This window comes from Lolium rigidum, chromosome 5 (assembly GCF_022539505.1).
Source record: "Lolium rigidum isolate FL_2022 chromosome 5, APGP_CSIRO_Lrig_0.1, whole genome shotgun sequence".
NCBI classification, from domain to species: domain Eukaryota; kingdom Viridiplantae; phylum Streptophyta; class Magnoliopsida; order Poales; family Poaceae; genus Lolium; species Lolium rigidum.
This window is the reverse complement of record NC_061512.1, coordinates 132,985,364-133,008,691: the sequence shown is the minus strand read 5'-3', so window position 1 is coordinate 133,008,691 and position 23,328 is coordinate 132,985,364. Positions and strand designations below refer to the sequence as shown.

The 23,328-nt window shown below is 42.1% G+C and overlaps 1 protein-coding gene, 2 long non-coding RNA genes and 1 other non-coding gene across 7 annotated transcripts; 3 read left to right on the top strand and 1 right to left on the bottom strand.

The window, feature by feature from the left end:
* The first annotated feature begins 4,039 nt into the window (after positions 1-4,039).
* Positions 4,040-5,092, top strand: LOC124654800. The gene is made up of 3 exons (XR_006988465.1): positions 4,040-4,497; positions 4,802-4,840; positions 5,076-5,092. It is a non-coding gene; the product is annotated as an uncharacterized LOC124654800 (long non-coding RNA).
* Positions 5,093-6,432: 1,340 nt separating this feature from the next.
* On the top strand, positions 6,433-10,307 carry LOC124654799. 4 transcript variants are annotated; one of them, XR_006988464.1, is made up of 8 exons: positions 6,433-6,540; positions 6,880-6,986; positions 7,714-8,097; positions 8,617-8,764; positions 8,880-9,077; positions 9,160-9,210; positions 9,318-9,392; positions 10,021-10,307. It is a non-coding gene; the product is annotated as an uncharacterized LOC124654799 (long non-coding RNA). The 4 variants fall into 4 exon arrangements; XR_006988462.1 differs by having other exon boundaries at positions 9,145-9,210; XR_006988463.1 differs by having other exon boundaries at positions 8,957-9,210.
* A 5,859-nt stretch (positions 10,308-16,166) lies between these two features.
* LOC124653994 (PLASTID TRANSCRIPTIONALLY ACTIVE protein 6, chloroplastic-like) lies at positions 16,167-19,712 on the top strand. The gene is made up of 6 exons (XM_047193040.1): positions 16,167-16,754; positions 16,978-17,046; positions 17,133-17,237; positions 17,932-18,051; positions 19,305-19,394; positions 19,474-19,712. The coding sequence occupies exons 1-6, from the start codon at positions 16,203-16,205 to the stop codon at positions 19,588-19,590; spliced, it is 1,053 nt and encodes a 350-aa protein (XP_047048996.1). The 5' UTR covers positions 16,167-16,202; the 3' UTR covers positions 19,591-19,712.
* A 141-nt stretch (positions 19,713-19,853) lies between these two features.
* TRNAP-CGG lies at positions 19,854-19,925 on the bottom strand. The gene has a single exon. It is a non-coding gene; the product is annotated as a tRNA-Pro (tRNA).
* Between the last annotated feature and the right edge of the window lie 3,403 nt (positions 19,926-23,328).

The following is a 23,328-nucleotide window of genomic DNA, read 5'->3' as shown; positions in this document are numbered from 1 at the left end:
CCGCAATCACCTGCATGGATCTCTCTGAGGATTTCTATGCCACCTTGATTTGAGACGCATTTCAGAAATACCCTGTTTGCGCTTCGTTTGTAGAGCTATCCATCAACTATTGTGTAGGACCTTGCTCGTCTGATGACCTATCGTGCGAGTACTTCATCCTCCGGCAACCTTTTGCGGTCAATGAGGTAATCCAGGAAAGGTTGGGTCCAAGCCGGAGTGATTACCATCACCTTCTTAGCCGGAGACACTGCCACTTCTGGATTTTCTGGGTTAGCGCCCTTCACAGAGGGTATCCGTAGATGCTCAAGAAGATTCCTGGCGGAATGGGTTTCCTGCCGGATCCGAGCTTGGACGGCATATATGCCGCTGTGTTATCATCTCTCCTGACGTACTTGACTTCATATCCGAGGAAGCACTTGGCGATCTCATCAACCTCATCTCTGTAAGCCGCCATGATGGAGTTTCTGGCGTTCCAAGTTCCGGCTACTTGTTGTGCCACCAAGTCGGAATCACCACAGCATATGATCTGCTTGATCCCAATTTACTTAGCGATGCACAGACCGTCTAGTAGAGCCTCGTATTCCTCCATGTAGTTTGTAGCTTCGAAGTGAATCTACAGAACGTACCGCAGTTCTTCTCCGGTTGGAGACTTCAGGGTGACTCCAGCCCCCAAGCCTTGATGTTGCTTGAAATCTCGCTAATGTAATTGATTGGCCTTTGGACTCCGTACTCGTGACCTTCTTCCTTTCGCTCCACCACGATAATGAGACTGATGACTTTGTTGGAGGCTGCCAGATAGAGGAGCATGGGCTCTGACTCATCCGGAGCTACCAAGATAGGTGGGGACGTAAGTATGTCCTTCAAACCTTGAAGTGCTGCATCTGCTGCGTCGTCCCAGACAAATTTGTCTGTTTTCTTCAGCAGTTTGTATAGAGGTAGTGCCTTCTCGCCAAGGTGGCTAACAAACCTACTAATTGCGGCAACGCAATCGGTTAGTTGTTGCACATCTTTGATACAAGTTGGCCTTTTGATGCACATAATTGCCTTGATTTTCTCCGGGTTTACTTCGATGCCTCTGTGGGATACAATGAAGCTAAGGAGTTTTCCAGCTGGCACGCCGAAGATGCACTTTAGCGGATTCAACATCATCTTGTACCGTCGGAGATTTACAAAGGTTTCCGTGAGGTCGCTGATCAAGTCGGATCCTTTTCGGGTCATGACTGCGATATCGTCGATGTAAGCGTGTACGTTCCGACCAATCTGGTCCTTCAAGCACCGCTGCATCGTACGTTGGTAGGTGGCACCTGCGTTTTTCAAACCAAAGGGCATGGTGATGTAGCCGTAAGTGCCAAAGGGTGTGATGAACGAGGTCTCCTTTTGGTCGGACTTCTTCATCCGGATCTGGTGATACCCGGAATATGCGTCAAGAAAACACAGAAGTTCCGCCCCTGCCGTCAAATCAATGACTTGGTCAATGCGCGGCAAGGGGAACGGATCCTTCGGATAATGCTTATTCAAGCCGGAGTAATCGATGCACATTCTTAGTATTTCAGAATTCTTCTTGTGTACAAGGATGGGGTTTGCGATCTAATCGGTATGGATAACTTCTACTACAAAATCTGCCTCTAGTAACCTTTCTAATTTCATCCCTATGGCGCGGCGCTTCTTGTATCCAAAGCGTCGCATAGCTTTCTTCACCGGTTTGGCACCCGGATTTATGTTGAGGTAGTGCTCGGCGAGTTCCCTTGGTACTCCGGACATGTCAGAAGGTTTCCATGCGAAGATATCCATGTTAGCTCAGAGGAACTCGACGAACGCGTCTTCCTATTTGGGGTCCAGGTTAGCCTCGACCGACACCTGCTTGGAACTGTCTCCTACCTTGAGGTCGACCTTCTTGGTGTCTATCGCGGCCTTGAACGAGTTATTATGTTCGGAGATCTGCTTCTTGGTGGTATGCATCTCGCCTCCCTCCGATCTATAAAGAGGGGCGCTCTCACATCCCTCACACACAAACCCTAGCGCCTCTCTCCCAAACCCTAGGCCGCCACCATCTCAAGAGTCGATGGCCATTCCATGGGAGGTAGAGGCCGTGGCTGTGCTGGAGCAGCAAGGCCCGCACGGGCGCCGTCGCCTGCGACGTCGTCATCTTCCAAGGGGGAGCGGGAGTTCGAGTTCATCGTCATCCTCAATGGCGACCCACTCGGCATCCAGAGGCTGCCAGACAAGTTCATCGAGTTCGTAGCCGGCAACGAGCCAGCCGCGCATCAGTTGTGAGAGGCTGGCTGCGGCTTCTGCCGGTGGCTGGTGGATGTGCTCTTTGACGGGTGCGGCAAGATGTACCTCCACACCGGCTAGGAGAAGTTCGCGCGCTTCCACGACCTCCAAGCCGGTTGCGTCCTCACATTTTCCTACCAAGACGGCGAGGAGATGAGCGTGAAGGTGTTCGACAACACGTTCTGCCGCCGACACTACCACAACGACGACGAAGATGCCGACGATTGAACACGTCGAGTATTCTTTCTTCGCAGCGAAAATGGTCACGGAGGTTTCTGTATGTGCTCCCTGCATAGGACCAACAGGGCTATCATTACCAGCTTGATTTTCCAGTTTGAGTGACTGAGAGTGCCTGAGAGTGTTCTTTCCTAGCAGCGAACATAGGAAATCTGCGAGGCCAACTATAATTAGATTTCCTCATTTTGCAATGTTTTAACTATGTATTAGTTTGTGTAAACCATGTTCTAAACTATGTATTAGTTTGTGTAAAACCATGTTCCCAATTATGTATTAATTTGTGTAATGTTCCTCTTATCTATTCAAATGAAAATGCAAAAAAATAAATAAAAAAGTAGTTTAATGTAAAAACAAGTTTGGGGGTCGCGTTTGGAGGACGCAGCTGGGGAGGGACGTCCCCCAAATGCGACACGAAGAAAAAGAGTCCCCCAAACGCTCGATTCGGCGCCGTTGTTTGAGGGACGCTTTGGGGACGTGGCTGGAGATGCTCTAAAGTTTGGTAAGATCGGTCAGACAATGGCAACCAGGTGACTTTCACAATTTTTTACTTTCACAATAACAAAGGCCTAACCAAAATTTATGTGCTGAATTTTTTTCGATAAAGGAGCAGCAGCCCCAGCCTCTGCATCAATCGATGCACACGGCCTTTTATTGAACTTATAAAGTATCAAGTATCTACACTACTTAAAAAGGAGGAACATGTTCCTTATTCTGCCACCATTTGGTCGTCACGAGCGATACGTCCACTCCTTTCGTCGTCCTCCCACCCAGATGGGCCAAAGCCCAACAAGCCGTTCGTCTCTAACCTACAGTCTGATCTCTCGCTTTGTCTCTCCTCGAACCCCGCTCGTCACCCAGTCTTCTCACGCGGCCGACGCCTTCACCGGCGGAGGAGATGTCAACGGCCTCATGCGGAGGAGGGTCCTAGCGTCCCCAGCCCGCCGACCTCTCCCATCTCGCCTTAGTCTTTGATCCGCGACGTCTGCGTGGAAGAGGACGAGGTGATGGGGACGCCTGGCTGGTGGCGGCGGCGAGGCCCTACAGAGGTCGATGGCCAAGATTCATGCCCATGCTCCTGGTGGGCACCGCGGCTGTAAAAGAGGGTACGATCCAATCTAACCTGTATGGCTCTCTACGATCAATCTAACCTGTATGGCTCTCTACGATCCTGTTCTATTTTGAACCTCTTCAGATTGGTTTATTGAGCGAAGGACGGAAGGCCACAATTTTGTTTGATTTGGTCGCTGGTGGCTATTGCATCCACGCAGCATGCACTGAACTCAGTATACTTGGATTTCATGGCCCAAATTATTGTTCTTATGTGTAGGACGTCGATACTACTCTGCAATTTGGCCGAATTGGATACAATTTCCTGATGGCATGTGAGGAGTCGGTGTTGTCCGTGCAGCATCTGAGCGCTCTCCCAATTAGCAGTGAGTGGTTATAATTCAATTGATGTGCTTCTTGCACTGCATTGTCCAATTTTCTTGTTGCCATTGGCGCTCTGCCACAGCCCCACCCAGCGACCACTGGGCTGATGTGTTGTGCATGGATATTTTCACCGTTGATGCATCTTTCAGGTTAATAAGATAGTTAATGTTGTACTGAATCGAGGTTTGACTTGCTTTTTTTTAAATAGTCATTCTTTCATATGATGAAGAAATATTTGGGAATATCATTTATTTATGGACTTCTTTACCATCAACTATTTTCTCTCCGAGTTATCAAACCTCCACTGCATTGAATGGGTATAGCCTATACATATGGTTAATTGGTGAATTTTATGTGAAGTGCAATATTGTAACTTCAGTGCTTTCTGTTCAGTTAAGCTTGGTTGCTACTTTAAGTTCTGCTCACTTGTATGCAAGATGTAAACGTTGTGCTAATGTGGCTCAGAGGTTTTTGAAATTGAGGAGGATTTTTGGCATGCAAGAGTTTACAACCAATCAGGAACTAAGAAATAATTCAAGAAGCCATTAAGAGCTCGTGAGCCTGTCTACGCCCACTGACTACCTTATTTGCTAAGCATCTGTCAACTACCCGGTCTGCATGTGTTTCTACTAACGACTCACATTATCCTGATAAACTTGAGAACTTCTTTGTGTATCCAGTACTGTTGACTGAATCCATTCATTGGATTTTAGCGGTGTAACTTTGTATAAACAGTATCCATGATTTGTGTTTAGGAGTGGAGACTCAAAGATAGTTGGAAATCTCATTGCTTTGTGTTTTATGCAGTAAGACAGTATCTCCTGCACTAATCTTTAATTACTTTGCAATTTGTATTTAGGAATGGAGACTCAAAGATGGATGGAAAAGGAGACGGAAGGTATCCTTGCGTGTAGGGTTTGCCAGCTATTGTTCTTTTTTTACACTTAATAGATTAGTCAGAAAAACTATTTCAAAAAAATGCAATACATATTGGAAGAAAGTATATTTCCTTCTTTCAAAAAATGCAATACATTAGTCGCTAAAACTATTACCGCAGACCGGGTAGTAAGACAAAATCTCTTGCGGTAATCTGTAATTACTTTGTATGAACAGTATCCATGATTCTTGTTTAGGAATGGAGACTCAAAGATGGATGGAAATCTCATTGCTTTGTGTTTTATGCAGAAAAGAGTATCTCCTGCAGTAATCTTTAAATACTTTGCGATTTGTGTTTAGGAATGGAGACTCAAAGATGGACGGAAAAGGAGCAGAAGGTATCTTGCGTGTAGGGTTTGCCAGTGTTCATTTTTTTCACACTTAATAGCTTAGTCAGCAAAACTATTTCAAAAAAATGCAATACATATTGGAAGCAAGTATCTTTCTTTCTATGATTTTTATTGTCTTATATTAGTATTCAACACCTTTTCTGCTGTATTTAGTACCGACGCCGGGGACACCCTGTGGTGGCGGCATCCGAACCTGCGACCCCTCCGCCCCTAGATGCACCGACCAACAACTAGACGCCACAGATGCTTCTTCTGCCCAGCTCCAGCCACCGAAGGTAAATTCTCCACTGTAAATTTAGATGATAATCTGTGATGTTAAATGTGGCCTTTCAACACCTTTGGCTGGGAGAAAATTTGGTCCATGACTCGTGGATGTTAATGTCAAGTATGGATGAGTTGTACATATTGAGCGAGTGCCGGTGAAGAGAGACCTCCAACTATGTCCCTCACCCACCGATTATTCTGCAAAGCTGCTGCCAGTGTGATGTTGAATTTTTACCACTTCTTGTACTGCCTTTCCTCCGAGTCAGGGTGAGGCGGCCACTGATTCTTAGAAACCTCGGCTTCCATCCTTTCATCTTGCTAGAGTATTTGTCTATGAGAGGCCAAAGATCAGCATGGCGGAGACAACCCGTGGAGAGGGGCAGACCTAAATATGTGACAGGGAAATCTTTCCTAGAACATCCGATACGGTTAGCCACTTCCTGCTTGGTGTCGTCATTGGAACGAATACAAGTGCATGTTCACTTTTAGTCTAGAGGCAACCGAAAAAAGCTCAAGTATTGCTGTCATGGTCTCCATGTCGCTCACACAAGGCTTGAAAAAAGGGACAGCGTCATCTGCATTCCCATCGACGAACCTATTCCTTATTCTGCCCGCTACCAATACGTAAGATTTTGGTCGTCTCAATACGTCACACCCTTCCCTTCGACGATCCCACCAGTTTAGAGGACCAAACAAGAAAAAAAGGAAGAAGGGCCCGACATCCTAAGCCCTAGCAGGACGGAACCCCTGGCCACATGAGCGCAATAGCGCAAGATCCATCCGCCGTCTATCCAAGGCAAGGAGGAGCAGGACAATTCCTCGGCGCGGGAGGATACGAAAGCCATGAGGCGGGCGTTGCTGAACCTCATCCACCGCTACCACCTCGAGGAAATTGATCTAGCAGCTCTCCGCCGCCGACCCCGTTGGTTCTCCCACGATCCCCGCCACCCACCGTCCATGGCGGAGCAGGAGAAGGACGGTGCCTGGGTGCACAAGATCCCTCCGACCCGCCGCCAAGATCCCTCCGAGTCCACGTCGACCTGATCCGGTACTCACATCACCCAGATTTGTCCCGATTTACCATGCCTGCTTGTAGGTTTTTGTTTGATGTTTACGGTGTCACTTTTGCATCAAGGAATTACGGCCGCACAAGTGTCAGGTTTCCTGTCATATTTCAAATATATGTTCCCAATGACTTTATCAGCAGTACCGGTGTGGCATGCTATAGGCGAAGTATTAGGACTTCAGAAAAATCTTTGTAATTGATCTGATTTTCTCTACGGTCCAGAAATTTGATCTTGATTATGTATATTTTTTGACACCAGAATTTGGCCTTCAGAATATTGCAGCTAGCAACAAACAGTAATATATTGAGCTGTGTTTGCAGCCAATTTTGCCTGCCACAGCCTGCAAGTGTGCAAAGTATCCTTGTGATGCCTTCATTCTATACGCAATTCACAGAACGGCTGGACTTAGGAGCGGCACGCCTATCAAGTTAGTTTATATGTATCTTTTAACCAAAAAAATAAACCAAGCAAAATATATGAATGTTTCGCCTTTTTATCTTTCTTAAGAATAAAATCCCAACTGCAAGTTGGTCTATAATGTTCTGTGATTGCTTTTTCAAATATGATTTTGTATACAACAAATATATGTCGGCATACTTTTCTTGATAATTTCTATCAGATATGTAGCTATCTTGCTAGCTTTTCCCAAATCAAATTTGCTTTGTGATAATATTAGAGAATGGCATTTGGTGTTTATTGTTGCAAGTTGCAAAAAGTGCTGAAACTATTAGATCAACTTATACATATTCGGAAGACTTTTCCCACTGCTAAAGAAATACCCATCTGAATTGCATGTTAAATGTTCATGGTAATGCCCAAGTATTGATGTCTAGGATGCTTTAGTTGTTCTTATTTCACATCTAATAGGGCGAGGTAGTTAAAATTAATGCATGTATAACAGGTCAAAGAGACTGGTCTGTTTGTATGCTTGTAAAACAGTGACAGAACTTGCATAATATGGCTATTCACCATATTTCATTGTAGCATGAGCTGATCAGCGATAACGAGTGCTGCAAGTAAATGATTGACCAGTCTTGCTTAGTTTAGTTTAGTAGAGTTGTTTCTCTTTCTAGCCATCTCAGGCACCATATTTCAGTTATTAAGATGCAATTCGAAACTGAAGATAAGTGGGTCATGATTCTGTTGATTCGCAGATCAAGGCGGGGCTATGGGTGACCCTGCGGGTGCCAGAGATGCGGAGAATAAGGAGCTGGCCTACACGGTACTAAGTGATGGTGGTACGTCCATTGCACGCATTTGGTTCGTCCGATATTCCGCGATCAGTCCCACGCGCCTCCACGGCCGGCCCTGATCGCGGCCTCGACCTCCATGGGATCTCCACCGAGTGCTGCCCCGACATGCTGCTCTGTACAATAATGCCCACGCTCCCGTCGGCCAGGCATGCCGTCCCAGGGCTGGTCATCACCGTTTCCTGACTCTGTTTCTCCAGGTCTATGGTCGCCATCGTTGGAGGTCTATGGTTGTCCAGTCCATGCTACAGAAGTATAGCTCCATCCATCCTAGGGTGCTCCAATAAGGTCGGGTTTCCATTGCGCGATTTTGTGAGATGTTCAAGCTTTTATGGATATTTTGTTGATCTGTGAGATGCAGGATTTTTTACAAATTTTGTTGCATATTTTTAGTATGGTTGTGCAATACGCTAATTATAAATGGTGATGCATTCTACACCCAAACGTGTTGAATAGTTGTTGGTATCTGATAATGGATGGAATCAAAGTTCATTTATTTGTTTCAAATTGATCGCTCTATTTTGGCTTTCTTCAGATGATGCCTTCAATTGTTCGTTCCCTACACACAATTAGTCCATTGTCCAGGCCATGCATCCTTTTCTTATATTATACAAATGGAAAATATGCAAGAAAATTATTCCATATAGTTTAGTCCATTTATGGATTTTGATTTAAAATATGCCGCTTATAAAGTTGGGTTCATTCACTATTAATGAAATAATACCGAACTTAACAATTGCAATACCTAACCCTCCAACCTGTGTTATGCTGTAGTTATTATGTTTAATCTTTATATTTTATACACAGGGTACACAAGGCCACTTGTTGGATTCTTTGTGTCGAAGACACTTGGTTACTACAGTGCTGGGAGTCTAGGACAAAAGTGGAGCATGGCATCAATCTTGTCGAGCCGGTCTCAGCAGGGCCTCCTCTCTCGCCGCTTCCTTCCAGAAACGTGTGTGATGCCCCATATCTTTCTCAGTATTTTTCTATGATCGCTTTTTGAAATATGATTTTGTATACAGCAAGGTTATGTTAGCATACTTTTTGAAATATGATTTTGTATGCAGCAAGGATAGTTATTTTGCAACTTCTTCTTTCAGTCCATTTGATGCGTGCAGTGAGAATAAATGCCAATGGTTGTCAGGTTATTGTGGTACGGTATTTGGAAGAGCAAACTGCAGTGATGAACTACTTACTTTTGATATGGTAGAGAGGACTGGAGTTGAGAAAACCTCTGTAGTCTGTACTCTCATCCTAGATTTCAGGTCAGTATTGCCTAATTGAATAGTTCTTTTTGGTTGGAACAGGGATTTATTTTGACAATCATTGTAGTCTCTCCTGCTCCAGGGCTACGGAGCAGAATACAACAAGGAGAGTTATGCTACTAAACTATACTCGGTTCGTTGTTCCTTTGGTTAAAATGCCAAGTTCAGTAATTTATTGCCTAATTACTTGGAAATTTTACCCCAACTGACATGGTGCTAATATTGCTATCTATGTTGCAGTTATTCTGCTGGCTGTACATCCATCTATTGGGGGATGCTACTTAGCTTCACATTTTTGTGCACCTGACATGCTTGGTAAAATGCCTGAACCGTTGGGACTAAGTCAAACTTTGAATAAACCATTGATTTATTTTTGTGTTCTCAATTCTAAAAATGTATCACTTTAGGCACTCAGTATTGTTACCTGGAAAATATCCACTCAGATATGTCCTAATTGCATATCTGAATATGGCCAACATTCTTGTGAATAGTAAAATTTGCTGCATCACTAGCAACTCTCTTATCCAGGGCAATGATGCTTTTAAAGTGATTCATTTGCAAAATTAAACCATCCCACTGACCTTTTATATGTCAATGGTGTATCTGGCTTGCATAATTTCTGCTAGCTCTGTATTCACTTGATGCCATTTGGCAAAAAGAAATATCATGTCTTGCCTGTACCCCGTACGTTGTAGCAAACATTTGCGCATGTAAGAAGTCTTAGTTTTACTAACAAGACTGCTGCACACTAAGTACTACTACTAAGGATCAATGTAAAATTTTCAACTCTATATTAGTTGTAGTAGTACAAACTGTCCAAGCTTTTACGGTTATTTATGTAATTATGCTGTTTTAAACTTGCACTGAGAAATTTTATGCCTATGTTTATAAATACCCTTAGGAGAATTGATTGTAGAATAAAATTTAGTTGTTTTTTTTGCAGAACTAATTGGATGGAATGAGCTGTCTTGCAATACCATTTTTATCACAAATGATGAAGTTCATTGTATCAAAGTCTTCAATTTGACTAAGTGTTGATTTGGACTTGAAAGTTGATGGCCATGCTCACTTACGTCCAGTAAGTTGTAATATGCATTGTGGCTGATTTGTTGTTCACTTTTTTTTCCTATTATAACTGAAACCCAGGTCGCTGCCAGACATGTCGTGAAGAAATTCCACCATTGGACATGAGCTCAGTTTTCCTTCTTAGTAGCCACTGATGGAGGTTTACAGTTATGCCAGTGCATGATTTTATAATTTCAATGTTGTTTTATGTTGGGAAATGTAGAATACTTTGCGGGGATTTATGTAGATTGGATAGTCCTTCAGATCGGTGTTACATAATTAGTATGTATTTTATAGGCGATGGTCATCCATGAAGATCTAAGTGCTTTACTTAAGAAATACACTCAGTTCATCTTTGGTGTATAGCATCTGGCTATAAGCTGGCATTTGCACAATCTAGCAAAGAAGATACTCTACAAGAAATATACACTTACATTATGTTTACATATAGGGTAGGCAAAAAAATTGAGAATCCATAGCAACGCTCAGGCAAAAAAACATGTTCGCGAAATGTAATGAAGAGATCCCACAATAATTTTACATTGAGAGATACACCGAAGTAAAGTGGGTCGACGATGAAACATAGTGATCAAGCAGCGGCGTACTGGTGAAGTCTGAGCCAAGGGGTGGTTGAAATGGGAAGAATAAAGGAACATGTTGATACTTTGTTTAAATTTATTGGGTGTGAAAAAACATACATGAGAGAGGAAAGAAGACTATACTTTCTCACAAGATGGGAGGTATACAAACATAGGAATAAATAAAGGACAACTGCAAAAAGTATCACTTGAATTTGTAACAACATTGTCGAGACAGTTCACACATTTGTTAAAATAGCTTAACTTTAGCATTATATACTTTTATTTGTTTTACAATTTAATTATGCATTATGTTTCAAGAAATCATCAATTATGCTTCTATTTTGTTGTTATGGTGTACGTTGGTTATGAAAGGGGGAGGTTGCTAGAGGACGACAAATGTGTTTCCCTCTGCATGACCGGGAATTGCACGCGTATTGTGTGGCAATGCATAAATATATTTGCAAAATGGGGAGAAAATAGATGCACCACTGACCCGCGGACGGAGTTTTTTTGTATCCCAGCCATTATTGAAGATTTGCTAAGCCCCTTCTGTATGTTTGGCATAAAAGACTACAATCAAAGTGTTGTTTGGACTAAAATCAGAAAATAAGTATTCCTCCTTTTTTTTTGAGAGAAAATAAGTATTCCTCCTGCGTTTGCATCATCCACGTTTTGTGAGACAATAATATACTCCCTCCGTTTCAATCTATAGTGCCTATAGATTTTTTGCATTTGTTTCATAATATAAGAGTAGATCTGTGTTTATTTGCAAAGAACCTCTTCCACCGAGATGAGTTGAATAGCTGGAAATAAGGAAACGAACTAATCACGTGCATAAAATCTGGGAACCACCTATATCTCTCCTATTTCTGATATCGTGGTTGGACTCTTTTGGGGTTTTGTGTTAAAAAATGACTTGCGCTAATTACCGTGCAGAAAATCTATAGGCACTATAGATTGAAACGGAGGAAGTATAAAAAAAGGTTGTTGTGTTCACGGTTATAACGGCACAGAACACATGTGTGGAGCTTACCGCGGAAGAGTAATAAGAAAACCTAGAATTTGAAACCATGCCGATGTAAAACAATAATGTCTTGTTATTACGTTTGGTATTATCATGCAATGTACATTATGATATCCCTGATTTGTTTTAAATTTTCATAGTGAGTTATGAATTATATATGTGCATTGGAAAATAAAATTTTAAGACCCGTAGCAACGCACGGGCATTTGTACTAGTCAAGTAAAAAGTACAAAAGGCATAGGGTAACAAACAAATATGTGTCCGACTTGGTTGCCACATACATCAACCAGCGGAACAATGAAACATCTAAATAGGCTAGCCATACTCTATCCTATTAATGTGTCGCCACCCGATAGCCCGGTAGTAGAAATCCCGAGTAAGCACCAGCGGTCTGTTGCATCCGGTATCCATATCCTTCCGCTGATCCTCCGGTAGCAGGAAAGCCCATAACCGTATCCAGTGCACAGCTCGAAGAATAACCTGCAAAAAGTTAGTACCCTTTTGATTATTAAAAATCATATCATTTCTAGTGTTCCATATTGTCCAACATATAGCAGATATACCAATCCTAATTTTCAGTTTATCTTTCTTCGGAACTCCATACAACCGAGTTCCCAAACATATTATTAATACTCGTAGGTGGCGGAATATTATAGGCAAAGTAAATCATCCGCCAAATAATAGTAGCAAAAGGACATGCAAGGAACAAGTGATGCACAGTTTCATTTGTATTACAAAAACAACACTTTTGAGATCCTGTCCATCTACGTTTCGCCAAATTGTCTTTAGTAAGTAATACCTTATTGTTAAGAAACCACATGAAAATTTTAATTTTTAAGGGGATCTTGAGTTTCCACAAATATTTGCGCAGGAATCTAGTATGGCCATTCATATAATCATGATACATAGACTTAACGGTGAACACTCCCGAATCTGTAAGCTTCCATACAAACTTATCAGGTTCAATAGTGAGATTAATAGTTATAAGTCATTGACACAAATGCAACTATTCAGTATATTTATGATCATTAAGACCTCTCCTGAAAGTAATATTCAACGGATTTTGAGCCAAAGCTCGTGGAAACCAAAACATCTCTATGTTGTGCAATATTGTACGAGAGAGGGATATTGTTGTGATAGAGGAACATCCCCTAACCAGACATCTTCCCAAAAGCGTACCGAAGTACCATCTCCAACTTTGAAAAAACCTTTACTAAAAAAGTCAGATTTTACTCTCATAAGTCCTTTCCAAAATGGCGAATCAGTAGGCTTTGCCTCAACTTGCGGTAAAGTCTTAGAGTGCAGGTACTTGTTGTGCAAAATTTGTTGCCACATACCCTCTTCAGTAAGAAGTTTGTATAGCCATTTACTCAGTAAGCATTTGTTTTTTAATTCCAGAACTTCAATACCCAAACCTCTCTGGTCTTTCGGTCTACAGATTATGTTCCATTTAGAGAGCCTATATCTTTTCTTTTTTTCATCCGATTGCCAAAAGAAGTTAGATCTATAATAATCTAGTCTTTTTCTAACCCCCACAGGTATCTCCATGAATGATAACATAAACATAGGTAGACTAGTTAACACCGAATTAATGAGAACCAACCTATCGCCATAAGAAAGCATCTTACTCCGCCAGCACCCTAATTTTGAAGCAAAACGGCTTTCAACCGGATTCCATTCAGCATTTCTCAAGATTCGGTGATGGATTGGTATACCCAAATATTTAAAAGGTAAAGCACCAACTTCACAACCAAAAATCTGCATATATTGTTGTTCATTATCCTTTGCTTTACCAAAACAAAATATCTCACTTTTATGAAAGTTAATTTTTAGACCAGAGAGCTGCTCAAAAATACATAGAATTAATTTCATATTCAGTGCTTTAACAATATCATGTTCCATAAATAAAATTGTATCATCAGCATATTGTAGGATAGAAATTCCCCCTTCGACTAGGTGAGGTAGAAGACCCCCAATCTGACCCTCTTCCTTAGCCCGTGCAATAATAATAGCTAGCATATCCGCGACAATATTAAATAGAATCGGAGATAAAGGATCACCCTGTCTCAAACCTTTCCTAGTTTGGAAATTATGACCAATATCATCATTAACCCTAATCCCCACACTCCCTCCTTGCACATACTGTTTAATTCGATCACACCATATCTCATCAAAACCCTTCATACGCAATACTTGTTGTAAGAACGGCCATTTAACTTTATCATACGCCTTTTCAAAGTCAATTTTGAAAAGAACACCATCTAACTTTTCCTATGCAGTTCATGAATGATTTCGTGAAGCACAACCACTCCCTCTAAAATGTGTCTGCCTGGCATGAATGCAGTTTGGGTAGGTTTGATTACATTATGAGCTACCTCCGAAATTCGAATAGTAGCCACCTTAGTAAAGATTTTAAATATCACATTAAGTAAACAAATAGGGCGGTACTGTTGTATTTGTGTCGCATTATCTTTTTTTGGAATAAGTGTAATAACCCCAAAATTAAGCCTATGTAGAGGTAATTCTCCTCTTTGGAAAGAAATAAAAAGCGCCATTAAATCCACTTTTATGACTTTCCAAAAGGTTTGATAAAACTCTGCCGGAAACCCATCTGGCCCCGGCGCTTTATTATGTTTCATCTGTGAGATTGCCTCATAAACTTCCTCAAAAGAGTAGTCTTTGATGAGAAGCTCATTCTCAGCCGCCGAAACTTGAGGAATATCATCAACTCTATCCTCCATCATTAGTACTGGAATGTGTTGCGCTTCACCAAACAGTTGTTTGTAGTATTCAGTAATATAAGTTTTTAGGTTCTCGTCCCCAACAATCGTCCCCTCGTCTTGTTCGAGTTGAAAAATTTTCTTCTTCCTATGCTTCCCATTAGCAATTAGGTGAAAATATTTTGTATTATCTCCCCCTTCTTGTATATACTTAACCTTGGCTCTCTGTGCCCATTTGGTTTCTTCCGACCTTCTAAGCTTATTCAACTTATCATTAGCCATTTTTAACTCATCCCTCTCAACATTAGATAAAGGGCAAGTCTCCGCCTTAATGTCCAGGAAATCAATAATTTGCAGTAACCTCTCCTTTTCTAGTTTATATTTTCCACTAAGATTTTTCGCCCATCCCTTTAAAAATCTGCGTAAGTGTCTAATCTTTTTTTTGCCAAGTATCGATTGGTGAGAACCCCATTGGAATTTATGTGCTGAATGGTAGGCCTATGTGTGTTCCCCGCTTTGAAGTATATAAGCGCATCTCCACTTCCCCCCACCCCCCACCACGTCGGCGGTGTTTTATCGGGGGCACATAATGGATTTGACAAATTCAAAAATAAGGATCACCGATCACATAGTTTTAGCACCTAGAAAACGATCACATAGTCTCCATGATTACGTCATCGCGAATCGCTGCAAATCAATGTCTAGCGAACCAAAAAGAGTACACGTTGCCCGACATTACATAGCCACGAAAATTAAAGGGTGAGATCATCCACCGGGGTAGAGGCACCGATGGCGGAGTAGCTGTAGCTGGTGAAGCCTTGGTCGCCAGCGGGATCTCTGTCGTTGTTGGAGTCGAGGTCACCGGTGGTGTAGTGGTGCTGGCCTAGATCGCCCGTGGAGCTATCCACTCTGACAAGATCATGGCATGTTGATCTGCACACCACACCCTCACGTCATCGTCTATGCACCTTGTGTCGACCAGCAACATCGCCAAGTCCTCGGTCCTCTTCTTCGCTGCCACGTTGGCCTTAATCAGATCGAGCTTGATGTCCTACCTCTCGATGACCGATGCTCACCTTGCCGCCGCAACCTCTTCCATCTTTGCGGTCTACTCTGATCGCTTGGTGGTGTGCGGGGCGTCGTCATCCATGCACGCCATGATGGACGAGTGCGGCTTCTCAACCGCCAATACGACATAAACTATTTTGTGTTGAGAATTAACATGTTTTTTTTGCGGAAAGTCCACCAATCTATTTATAATTCTCAACCGCAGGACGGCATAAAATATTTTTTTATATGGTATCTATATAAATCTTTGACCAAAGGGGGAAGTATCACTTTTTTAGTTGTCCGTTGTTAGGTAGAAGATGAGACATCTCCACCTGCAAATTTATACGCGTTGGATAGCACCCCGTTTTCATTTGGCCCCCTTATAACTCAAACCTAGGTGAGTTGGTTGCGCCCTCATTAGGCTTGCCATTGAGCTAGCATTCAGTTCTCATTAGAGTGGATTTTGTACACATGAGTATTTTCTAAGTTTGGTCAAATTTGATTTAGCTTGATTTTTTTTTTAAAATATAGGTCTTATTCATTTGAAAAAGGTTACGTTTGCTGTTAAAAAATGATCCTCTCCTCTCTTACCAAATGTACAAACCTGCGGTCCCTTGTGTTTATAAAGAAGAAAAGAAAACACACACAGTGGACAGTGGCAAAGAGTGAGCAAGACCTCGAGCTAATGGCGACCACTCCGCTGGCAACCTATCCATTCCCCTTTCTTTCCTCCAAAACCCTAAACCCCACCACCACCTCCAAGCTCAATCCTCCCCACGCCCTCTCCCTCTCCCTCCTCACCACCCCAGCACCCCTCCTCCTCCCCAGCGGGCGGGGCCGGCGGCAGCGGGACGTCTCGGCGGCGTATGGCGACGGCGACATGGACGACGACTTCGGCGACGCGGGCGACTTCGACCTGGACGGAGACGACGGCGTGGGGGACGACGAAGACCTCGACAACGAGCAGGACTACGACGTCGACTACGACCGCCTCCTCGCCCCGGTCAAACCGCGGCGGCAGCTGTCTGTGCGAACCGGCGGGGCCGGCGAGGAGGGGGAGGGGGACATCGCCATGGTCGCGGCCGACAGCTTCATGTCAACGGGGGAGTCTGCTTTCGACACCGTCGTCGACTACACCGTCGACGAGGATGAGTTCCACAAGATAAGCCTCCTCCACTGCGACTTCTTCATCCGCAAGGTGCCCGACCCTGACCACGACGTCTACGATTTTAGAGAGGTATATACCAATAAATTTCTCCTATCTACTATTACTGCTACATTCTGCATTGATTGTCTGTGCTATTTCACCATTCATGTCTGTCGAAAATGCGTTTGGTCTCTCTGACATTCCGTCGAACATGTCAATCTACTGCGATGTTGGCACAATTGACAGCTAGTACTATTCATCAAGATAGTGGTGTGTTTCTCGTTCTGTTCAATATTTGCATTCTGTGCAACAGATGTATGTCACGCCACCCGACACCGACATCTACTCCATTCCAAGGGTTCTTGCCCCCATGCCGCAAAAGGTGTCAATCTGCTTTCTTATTCTTGTTTTGATTGAATGTAAGGGAACCTTGGGTTATTAATTGTTGATTTTATCCTTGAAATTCAGTACGTGAGGTGCGCGAAGAAAAACTTTGGCCGCTACCATGTAAGCGAGCCACCGGTTGAGCATATGCGCGATCCCCTGTACAAGACGGAGAGGGAGATTATGAAGGTATGTGTGAGAATGTTGCCTACTCTGCTAGTTTGTTCAAGCCACCATGTTATGATTCCTTCTGTTGTAAACCAAATGGACTGGCTGAATGCATCATAGTTTCTTGCTGAGGAGATGTCTTTGCCGACAGTAGTTCTGATTTGTTAGGTTAACTTATTCTTAATATGCATATGCAAGCTTCAATTCGCGTGAAGCTAGCAGTGAAACTTCCTAAAAGCATCATTGGTGACTGATTCTACACTTGATTTAATAGCTTCTTACGGAATGTGCAGTGCATTGATTATTGACCTCACAGTTTAAATATTTGTAGGTGCTAATTTTTTTTTCTTAATTTGGATGCCTACATCAGTGGCCTTCTATTAGGCTAGTTTTAACTCGATTTCCATCCTAAGCAATGTCACACGTCACTGTTGTTTTATCACGTAACGTGTGTTTCTGTTCTCCACCCCAACAGTTCTTCTCACCTGCCATGCTAGCTTATTCTAAATTCTAATTGTTCTTCTCTGGGATATTTCATATGATATATTAAGCACATGTGCATCTAGCTTCAGATTTCTTATCTGGATTATATACATTTGATTTTCCCATTGGTGCTCATGGTTGTTTCTTCTATATAAAGAAAATTCAGCATGGGCTAGTCCCGGTTGGTCTCATTTTTTTGATATATATTTCATTTTTGTTTCTTCTGCTGTAGGTTTTCTTAACGAAACACTACAGAAACAGACGGTTTAGCGATACGGATTTTTTCCTTGATTTTGAGGAGATTTATGTCATTGACTCAAAATCAAGGTCAATCACAAGAGCGAAAGTTGTGGTAAGAGAATTTATATCTAAATTCCTTCAGGATAATAATATAATAGTTTCTTTACTATTTATTTAACTGATGAGGTATACTAAATCTGCTGTCACTAATTTTATACTAGTTACTCCGTACTTTATTTGCTCATCTTATCTAAATGGTTTAGCCATCTCAACCCTGGCCCTGGAAGATAAATTTCTACCAGTAACTGTACATCCTCTCTATTAGCTTGCTAGTGATGATTCTGGATTCCTATCAAATGTTACAATTTCTTGTGGATATTACCTGTTATTTTTCGCACAATGACAATCTTATTACCTTAGTAAAAACACAAGCATCACACTGGTTTTGGTCCATATCTGGGGATTCAAATATAAATGTTAGTAGAGAAAAGTGCTTCCGTGCTTGTTCAATAACTTTTTGCCTGAATCCTGAAGCACTATTATTTGGTTAAGGCAAAGAGCTATGATGAGTTTCTGTGGACCTGCTCCATATCTAGAGTCCAGTCTTTCTTACCTTGTTGCCACTCATTCCACACCAAAATCATAGACTCATGGCCACCAGCCATCAGCTCCTGCACTGCAGCCACTACTAGTCTCCAGCGCGCCAACCATACTCCATGGCTGATGTGGTGACATACCGTCATCTCTGATGCATGCGACCTGCTCAGCAGAATCTCTGGTAGTGGTGTTGTTTCCTGCGACCTTCTGCTCATCGTCTTGTAGGAACTGTGTGTGCCATGCTGGAGACTACCCGCGTGCTCGTGACTAGCTTATAATGTGGAAGGAGAGATGATGGTGAGCACGTGAGAAGTTATGTGGATATGGCTTGTGGTCTTAGTATGGATCGAGGATGAACACGGACAGTTCCAAAGTGACCATAGTGCGCTGTCTTACTTAGCGGGGATAATTACCTTTTAATCATGGCCTCTCATTTTCCGTAACCTAGTGCAATACTTAAGTTAGAGAGCACAGAACAGAAGCACTTATCCTCTTAGTATTATCTGAATTTGTTGCTGTTCATGTCTCCTGACAATCAAAATCTATGGTTGACCACTGAGATTGTTAGTCCTACTATTGAACATTTGATCTGTAACCCATAAAGTACCAAATTTGAAATCAAATAAAATTGTCAGCAGTGTGATGTCAGGAAACTAGGTCAGTTTAATTCCAGACCTCTGTACTACCAAATATTTTACGTGTTTTATTTTGTTTAGTGTAGTACTTATCTTAGTGTATTGTCTACTGATATGTAGTTGTCTTTCGCAGGTGAATGTCCCTGAAGGGAAGAAGAGAGATAGGAGAAATGACCTGCTACTCATACGCGATGGAGGGGATTCTTTCAGAGTAACTGACAAGGTAGTTTACCTACTTCTTGATTTTCTGTTTGTTAGTAACAACAGGCTTCTAAAGCTAATTTGGGAAACCGGTATCACAGACTCAAAGGGATGACGCCTCCACTATCATACAAAGAGAAGAGTGGAAAAAATCGAGACAAGACACAGAGAAGCATTTCCGGAAGCTCAGAGATTTCGACTACTCGAATTGGTTCTGAAGAAACGGCCGTCAAAGTTTGTTGATGCAGAGGAGAATGTGCAGCGATTTTTGTTGTTTCTTTGGCTGCTGTTTATGCTAGAGCTAGTAACCCTGTTGGTCAAGTGAGTTTAAGAAGATATATTATGCATAGCATTGTAGCAAGTTGAACCTAGGTGGATGCATCTGAGCATTTTATGTATCAGGGCTCGAAATAGATAATGGAATTTTCACTAATTGTGCTCCAACTTGAGAATTACCAATTGAGTGGCATAAAAAAAACTTGGGGTGTTGCGAGAATCGAACTCACGACCTCTCGCACCCGAAGCGAGAATCATACCACTAGACCAAACACCCTTGTTGCTAAGTTTTTCTAATGAGGTATTTTGTCCTGAGATTACTTGCTTCATTTGATTTTAAAAATATTAATATACACACAGCTTTTATGGAAAACCCTAGCCTTTCGTAATGTTACATGTAGCGCTAAAAAGAAAAAGGGCACATATGTTTGGACGCTACATCAACAATGATATGGTGCCAATCACGTATTTGTGACGTATAGTGGAGTTCAGGGGGCTCTATTTGACTCACAGCTGATTCAAAAATTGTTGAACAACAAACACACGCCTGGAATAACATAATTGTGCACGATTTGTATAAGGTATTCATATGGTCCCAATTGATAAAAATATTTGCATTTCGCCGGAGATATAAGAGTCAATTAGTGATGGCCCACTGGCCCAGGTTAGTTAGCACGCAACCGCAAGAGGACGTCATGGTGCCTTCCCTCAAAAAAAAAAAACGTCATGGTGCCTCTTTGTACCTACCATGGTTTGTACTATACGGTATGCCTTTCTGATTCACGGGGATAATCTGATCTGGTTTTCCAAAATCTTACCGTCTTTTTCTTTAAACATGTAAGGTCTTTGTTACCACATCTTAGTTTCAATGATGGGGTCCAACCGGCCGACCTTCATTTAAAAGACTGAAAAATATTTTTGTTTGGAAGGGCTGAAACGAAAACACATATTGTAATTTTGATGAAGGGGTCTAAAAAAAGATTCCATTTTAGAGGGTGCAAACTCGATCTCATGAAATTGGATTGACTGGCACACCTTGCATCTAGCATTCGCTTCTCCTATCTATCTCTTCCAACTAAGCTGATCACTAGAAAATGTAAAATCCTGTAAGCAATTATTCTAGAGCCAACTACGAAGATACCTAGTCTTCTACTCTATTCACTGGAGGTAATACAAGAAAGTTAACAATTCTTCAAATGAATTGGGGTCCGTGCTGGTCCCTACCTTCGCCCATGTCAATGTCATACTGTGTGAGTGTAATGTCCATCTTTTGTGTCATTTTTGAATAAGGGTCTTTCTGAGGCTCAGTATACTATGAACGAAGTTTGTTCTTAGTAGAATAACGTCATCAAATCTCAGTTGAACCTATGTTGTAACTCATCATTAGTACACGAAGTAAATCTATTTAGCGGCTCAAATTAAAACTATGGAAGAATCTTCATTGGTATTTTCAGGTCTATGATTTGGTATCTGTTTTCGGCTGCCTTTAGAGAAGTACAAGTTTGTGTCATGGAAGAAAGAAGAATTTAAAGATCTCAATGATCTGTTTTCTTTTATACTTTATTTTATAATTGCTGAAGTCAGCTTGTGTATCTCTAGCATGTACTATTTATTACTATAAATACATGTGGTATTGTTGCCAAAAAAATCTATTAATGGCCCGAAAGCATTTTTCGTAGTTGCAACCTCACTTGCAACCGAATTTTTTTTAGTTCTAGCCTCACTTGCATCTGGAAAAAAAATCTTAGTTGCAACCTAATTTGCAACTCAAGTTCATGAATCACGATGTAATTCTGACGTTGCATGAGTTTACTGAACACAAGCTTGGTTTTCAGCCTGAGAACTAGCAATTACGTTTAAATAAACAGGATGATGCATGCATTTCAATATGGTACCGGAGTAGAGAGATATCTTCCCGTAATAAAATGTTATTTCCGGTGGCCACAACATATGATATGCACTTAAGATCAGAAATGAATTTTAGGCCTTTTTGTGCCCAAAAGAGTTTATGCTCCTGATTTTTTGAATTGAGTTTTAAAATGTATTTTTAAATATGAAAAAATAAGATCTCAACATGTTATGTGTTCGCAAAGTGTTTCACGAAAAAACCGATATTCTTTTGCGTGTGTAAAAAAGAGGAAGATCGGTCTAAACACTTTTCATGAGGCATTTCTTTATCTTTGTTATAAAGGACAAAAAATCGATTTTCTACAAAATTTGGCATGCCCACATAGAATGTCGAGGTGTACACGGAAAAAAATGATATATGGTCGCAGGAGTAGATCCACCCACAAGATCAAAAGTGAATTTCCGTTACGCGGTGTTTGTTTGGTAACTACTATATTTCGTTGTAAGAAGTGAGCCTAACTTACTTGATTAGGGAAGTGGATGTACAACCCAGCCACCTAAGTTCAAATTTCCAGTAACACAGATTTAGATTCTTATTATTTCAAAAAAAAATCACCACAGAGGCTTCCCCTACCGTATTTTTTTAAAAAACAAATGTATCGTTGTTTGCACTGAGTGGCTATTAGTTTTCAAGCCGAGGGCAAACAAGGAAAATAAGTTTTCTATGTAAATTTATTTTTGCTGGTCGTTTTGTAGCTTGTTGCATGCTGTGTACCAACTTCTGTTTTTCTTGATGAGCATCATATGCCCGCTTTTCTTGACGAACATCAGATGCCCTTAGGGTGATGTGAGGATAGTGCCACCTTTCTACTTCCTTATCCATGATAAGTGCCAGGAATTTAATCACTTCAAGCATTGGAAAGAACAACAAAATATGCGGAAAGTTCTTGGGCTTTTGAACAGAATCCAACCACACTACTCCGTGTAATTATTATGGTTGGTACATGTACATTTCAATAGTGATTTATTATGTATACAAATATTCCTTGTAATTTTAATAATATAATTTTATTACGTGTTGCACTAAAATACAACGATCACCATCAACAGTTAGTTCTCAAGGACCTTATTCTAGCTTTGCATTGCTGCAGTTGTGTGCAAGTGAAGTTTTTTTTTTTTTTTGAGAGCAACCACATATTTCATTAATCGAAAATCAAGTTACATGAAGCAACACATGTGGAAACTAAAAGACAAACCGGGATAAAATGATTATCCTGAATTTGCAGATAAAATCCTAAAAGATCGAGAAATACAAAACGATCCATAGGGTTTCCTGCAACCATCGTAGCCGGCGGCCGCCGTCCAATTCCAACGCCGCCGAGACGAACGCAAGAAGAGACGCCGAGCCTCCACCATTGCAAGATCCAAAAGAGCACCATCGCCAACGAGGCTTTGTGAGTCGATGAACAGGCCTGCTGTAGCGGCGAGGCACATGTCGCCGTGGCACGTCGGCCGGGGACGTCCCCGTGCTTGTCTTGGACCAAGATACGCCGCCTCCCATCGACGAAGTCGGAGAAGAACGACATATCCACCACCTCCGGACCAACATATTCGCGCCGGAAGAACCACCTCGCCCGGCCCCGGCGCCGTCGTGGACAACGACAAACGCCGGTGACACGTCGAGAAACGGATCTCGCCGGATCCGAAGAACGGCGAGAAGACCAAGCTGCCGACCGAAAGATCGACAAGCACACGTTGCCAACAACTCGAGACGCCGCCGTGAAGATCGCCGCCGGTGTGGGAGTGGAGTTGAGGCAGATTGATTTGCCCGG